A 5,846-nucleotide genomic window follows, 5' to 3' on the forward strand; every position below is an offset into this window, starting at 1 on the left:
ATTACACTATTTTTTTTTAAAAAAAAAGTTTGAATTAAATGTTAAAATCACAACTCTGAACATTCCTATTCAAAAGTACCACATTTACAAGAGTCTATATATAAAGAGATATGTAAATGCAAATCTTTCATTTCATGTTGCCCGCTACTACACGATTCATGACAAACATGAAAGTATGGGCTAAGTTTCAAAAATTCAAGCCTAATATTAGACTCATAGACTGACCTCATGAAAATGCCTATCTTTGAACATGATTTCAATCCAAAACATGAAAACATAAAAACGTTACTATGGAGAAATAGTGGGAGGCTTACATTGTTCACACGAATATTCAACCAAAACAATATTCATCTTATAATTTTTAAACTCAAACACCAAAAATAATATTTGTTCTTATAAAAAAAAAAAAAAAAAAAATCGGAGAATTTGTTGTGTGGCTCATTGGAGTCATCACCACCTTTGACCGAAAACCCAACAGATAAATCCAGTGAAATGGGAGCCACCACGTGTCGTCATCAAGTGGGTCAACCGAGTTTTGTGACTAATAGACAACCGTAGATTTATTAGGCCTTGGAAAAAAAGAAAAAAAAAAGAAAATACTAGGCCAAACATATCAATCAAACTACACTTCATTTCCACGTTATATATTACGAACGGTGCTTTCTCCATCTCAACGTGTTATAGGCTTCGTTTCTCTCCATTTTCATTCCCCAGCTACTCTCTCTCTCTCTCTGGTTTCTCACTCTAATGCGTAAGCTAAGAAGAGAAAACACACATAAAAGTAAAACTATTCTTCCCTTAACTTTCCCGAGAAACTTCGCTATTTTTTCCCAGAAAAACATTCCATATTTTTCTCGGAGTTTACGTGGAATTCTACTTCTCTTTCATTTGCTAGGTTTTGGACTTTTGGGTCATACTAGTTGTTAGTTGTTGTTACTCTCATGGCTATGTTTCAAAAACAAGAGCTTGAAGAAGAATACAGAGGCGCCACGAGAGCCGTTGATCTCAGAATCAACGAAATCAGCGGTGCACAAGAAGCGCGACCCACGATGCCGCCTAAGCCGAAGGAAGAGCCGGACTCGGAGGAGGAGGAGGAGGAGGACGACACGTCACGTGCGATGCAAGTCATGCCAGTGGCTATGCACGTGCCTTCGGGAATTCCCATGACCAAAGCGGTTGCGAAGAGGGGCTCCACCAAGGACCGCCACACCAAAGTGGAGGGTCGCGGCCGGAGGATCCGAATGCCCGCCACGTGCGCCGCTCGGATCTTTCAGCTGACCCGAGAACTCGGCCACAAGTCCGACGGCGAAACCATCCGGTGGCTGCTCGAGCACGCCGAGCCCGCCATCATCGCCGCCACCGGAACCGGTACCGTCCCCGCCATCGCCATGTCTGTTAATGGGACTCTCAAAATCCCAACCACGCCCGCTCCAACGTCCGACCCGAAACCCGGTGACCCACCCGTCAAGAAGAAACGCAAACGGCCCGCCAACAGCGAATACATAGACATAAACGACGGCGTTTCGGTCTCCTCTGGGCTCGCTCCAATATCAACAGCAACAGCAACAATCCCCATGCCTCAAATACAAGCGGTGCCTCAAGCTTTGGTTCCCATGTGGGCTATACCATCAAACGCCGTCGTTCCGGGCGCGTTCATTATGGTCCCTCCGATGACGTCAATTCCCGGAGCTCCGAACCCGGCCCACATATTCACATTCCCGGCCACAGCAACGCCTTTGATTAACATTTCGGGCCGACCCATATCGTCGTTTGTGTCCTCCATGGCTAATAATATAGCCCCGCCAGTTCAAATCCAAGCCAGCTCAGCAGCTTCGTGTTCAAGCTCTGCTACAGCTATTACAACAAGTACACCAACAATTGGTACAGTTAGTGCTCCCACTGCGACTATTTCAAGTTCAACCACTCAGAAGCTGAGAGACTTTTCGTTAGAGATTTACGATAAACAGGAGCTTCAGTTCATGTCTCGGTCTTCGAAACACTGAAAAAAACCCATCGAAACAAAAAGAAGCCGCTACTGAGAGAAAGTCTGAAACTGAAAGTGTTTTCTGTGTTTTCCGTGTTTATGTTTTTGGAATTTCATGAAAGGGGGAGCACGTGCGCACGTGAGGCCAGGGAAGTGTTTTAAAAAAAAAAAGTAGGGAGGCACGTGTGTGGTGGGGTTGATACTCAAAAACTCAAAAGATGTGGGCCCCCAAAAAAGGTGGGGAGTGAGGGGTGGGGGCCAAAAAACGGTACCGTCTTCGCACTGTAATCTATGTTGCGTTGCGGCCTTCGCGGTTGCTGGTGGTCCCTACTCTCTTACTGGGGGTGGGTTTGTTGGTCCGATCGAGACGAGTGGGGTAAAGTATTGAAAAAGATTGGAAAATTGGACACGTGTCACTCACTTCGTAGTACAGGGGGTGGGGTACCCTATGCCTCTTGGAGCACGTGGGGTCCCTTTTTTTTTTTTTTATTTAATTGGGGTGGGGGGAGGAGGGCCCAACCCCAAGTATAATGTATGGGCCTTTTGATTGCGTTTGCTAAGCAAAGCGTGATGATGATGGTGGTGGTGGGTATCAAATTCAGAATCAGATGCGTTCTTCCATATATATATATATATATATAGATGTGCATGTTGCGTACGAAAATTGAATTGTGAATTGTGAATTGTGATTTTTGTTAATTAATTACTCACTGCAATTAATTTCTCATTTTCAGTTAATAACACATTGGGAGCAATGCAATGCAATGCATAGCGTAATGGAAATTTTTATTATATATTATAGGAGTATATCGTAGAGCTTCTTTATTTCATTCGCTTATGAATTTTTGTTACAGAAATGTGATATAATCGTATAAGGTTACACTTGCACGGCTAAAATGAAGTATACCTTTCTCTATTAAAGGACGTTAATTTATTACTCAAATATGGAATTTATTAGTGTCAAATATGCACGACATTCTAAATTTAATAAGAAAAGTTTGGTGTAATTTGTGGATAAGAATCCTAACTAGTCACAAAAACTTGAGATAAAGATTCAACATAGTGATTTACCACCTTAAAAAAAAAAAAAAAAAAAAAAAAACGTAACGGTCTTATGGAATAAAAAGGAATATATTTTTTGGTGAATAAGAATATTACAAAATGTTCTAATACTTTTCTGATTATGCTTTGTTTACTAATTATTGCCAATGGCTTAGAATGTCAAAGAATTTTAGAATAGTAGCATGAAAATTAATAATTAATAAAAGAATAATGGAGAACCTAAAAACAGAAAAAAAAAAATTCACAAAGTTTTCATTTCACTAATTGAATCATAATTGTTAAATGTTGTCGCATTCTCTCAAGTCTCAAACAATCACACACACATGTATAAAAAAAGATTCCAACATAGCTTGCAATGAGTTGGTTTTAGTAAGTGTTATTATATTATTGCCCAAGTGGCTCAATTCAATTGTAGGCCTATGTACTTGTAGAACAAGCATATTAACCTCAGGTTAGTTTATGATTAGTTTAGGGTTAGTTAAGTATTTTCTAGTATATAAACTCTATATTGGGTTCATTGTAACATAAGTGTTTAATATAATATATGTAGTCGTCAAAGGTTTTTTTATTGTAGACGTAGGCTGTTTGGTTAAACCACGTAAATCTTTGTATGTACTCTTTTTCATGCTTCCGCTAAGCATAGGTGCCTCATTTTTCACTCACCTCTAATAAAGAAAATTTGATAAACTTTTTATCAATGAATTTGGAGTGAAGTAGATATCAAAATTTTAAACCTGTTAGAATTTGTATTCATCCAGTTATGTATTTAAATTATTAATTTTTTAATTTAAAAAAAAAATAAAATAAAATTTTATATATATTTATAACAAAAGTATAGGTGTGAGTGTGACTCTAACCCGATCGGCCTACCCCAGTTTCGCCAATCTCTACAAAACGGTTTATACAGTAGGAGAAAGTAAATGCAGGGCCAGGGGTTGTGTGTGTTTTAAAGTGGCCCAGCCACTTTGGGAGCTGAAAATTGGTCATATAGGCAATAGCCACCGACAATGGCGGACCCATTGGAACACGTGTTGGGCAATAACCATAATGGAATCAAACACCAAACCCTTTTTGTAGTTTTAACTTTAAGATAAGAATAAGTTTAGGGATACAATTTATGACATAATTTGTACCGCAACTCATTCATGAGCGAGTTATGGTTGGTGGAAAAGTGATAATAGATTCATATGAAGACACCTTTCTATCAATTACAACTCGTTACATGACCGAATTGTGACATAAATTGTAACACTAGACTTACTCTTAATATAATCTAAATAAACTAGTGAAAAATAGTAATATTTAAGGTGGGGGGTCCAAATTCTAAACTCTAAACTCAAAACCTCATAGGTAGAGGCTATGTGGGGACAAGTGTGGACGATGAAATCAGATCAGATCAGATCCGATGCCTAAAGTGTGCATCCAAGTTGTGGTGGCCAAACGACCCCAGTAAAAAGATGGAAACTCTAAACTCAAAACCTCATAGGTAGAGGCTATGTGGGGACAAGTGTGGACGATGAAATCAGATCAGATCAGATCCGATGCCTAAAGTGTGCATCCAAGTTGTGGTGGCCAAACGACCCCAGTAAAAAGATGGGTCCACACACAACACCTATAGCTAGTTAGCCAGCCTGGATAGGTGGTCCACGTGTACGGTTCATGTTGAGGTTTGGTTCTTGTTATCAATGCGATGGATTGGTCGGCCCCACCTCCAAAATTTTTCTTACGCAATGCCTATTTAATTTAATTTAATAGCCGTTATTGTATTTATTTTACCCTACAACTAAAAAGGTATTTGTACTATTCCCACCTTACTCATTGGCGCGTGTTGGACTGCCAATTTTTTGTTTTTCATTTTAACTTATAATTGTATAGCTACCAAGAAAGAGAGAGGAAATTTTCTTTTTTCAGAAGAAGAGAGAGTGAGAGGATTTGAATCTAAACATTTCGGTTGGACTGTAAATCATTGTTTATGAGTTTTTTAATTCTTATATTATGACAATTGACAAAATAATAATTTATCATATCTTAATTGATAATAGTGAGTGGTACGTGAATAACGTAATTGTATAAAAAAATGAAAAATTTTAAGTTTAATTGATTATAAAACAAATATTTAGAATTTATGAATTGATTTTTCTGGGGTAATACATTTAAGAGAATTGAGGTGAATAATTAGGTGGCATTCATGCCATTGAAAAAACTATTTATAGACCAAGGAATTGCGATATGATGCGCATTTACAGTACAAGGACCACTAGGGCAACCATAAGATTCCAAAAGGTATAGTATAGAAACTATAAATCAAAAAAGGAAAGAAAAAATAATAATAATAAGACGTCGTTTAAACAGAATGTTTTTTCTTTTGAAATGGAGATAATCGTGATCTTTAAAAATGGACACCCAACTGACCCAAGGCTTATTAATACAAGGACTTATCAATAGTTTTTTCTTTGTGAGGAAGAAGCCTAGGGAAGGAGTTTGAGTACATAAAGTAAAACAATGTAAATCATTTTTCTTCTTATATCATATTCATGCTTTGTGATATTTTTATTCTTTTGCTCCTTGAATCTAGAAAATAATAAAAAATAATACTCTTCTGCTAAAGTCAATAATAACTTGTTGTATGTTTTTTAGAAACAATAGTTACTTATAGTAATTGATTTTGACAGGCTTATTAATTTAGTTAATGGCTAGTGTTGTTCTTAGCTTTTAAAATTTAAGTAAATGTAATTTATCTTTTTTTTTTTTTTTAAAGAATAAGAATAGATATTTTATTACTCAATCATGGCTATATCAG

General features: G+C 37.4%; 1 protein-coding gene across 1 annotated transcript; it reads left to right on the top strand.

Annotated features, from left to right (window-relative positions):
* The first annotated feature begins 588 nt into the window (after window positions 1–588).
* Window positions 589–2,791, top strand: LOC112020649 (transcription factor TCP9). Its single transcript, XM_024053201.2, has one exon. It carries the CDS (start codon window positions 942–944, stop codon window positions 2,001–2,003), a length of 1,062 nt encoding a protein of 353 aa, XP_023908969.2. The 5' UTR covers window positions 589–941; the 3' UTR covers window positions 2,004–2,791.
* Window positions 2,792–5,846: the final 3,055 nt, after the last annotated feature.

This window comes from Quercus suber, unplaced genomic scaffold (assembly GCF_002906115.3).
Source record: "Quercus suber isolate HL8 unplaced genomic scaffold, Cork oak 2.0 scaffold_76, whole genome shotgun sequence".
NCBI lineage: Eukaryota > Viridiplantae > Streptophyta > Magnoliopsida > Fagales > Fagaceae > Quercus > Quercus suber.

Excerpts from the sequence above, each read along its gene's own strand:
- LOC112020649 (XM_024053201.2), top strand. The coding sequence starts at position 942 with ATGGCTATGTTTCAAAAACAAGAGCTTGAAGAAGAATACAGAGGCGCC.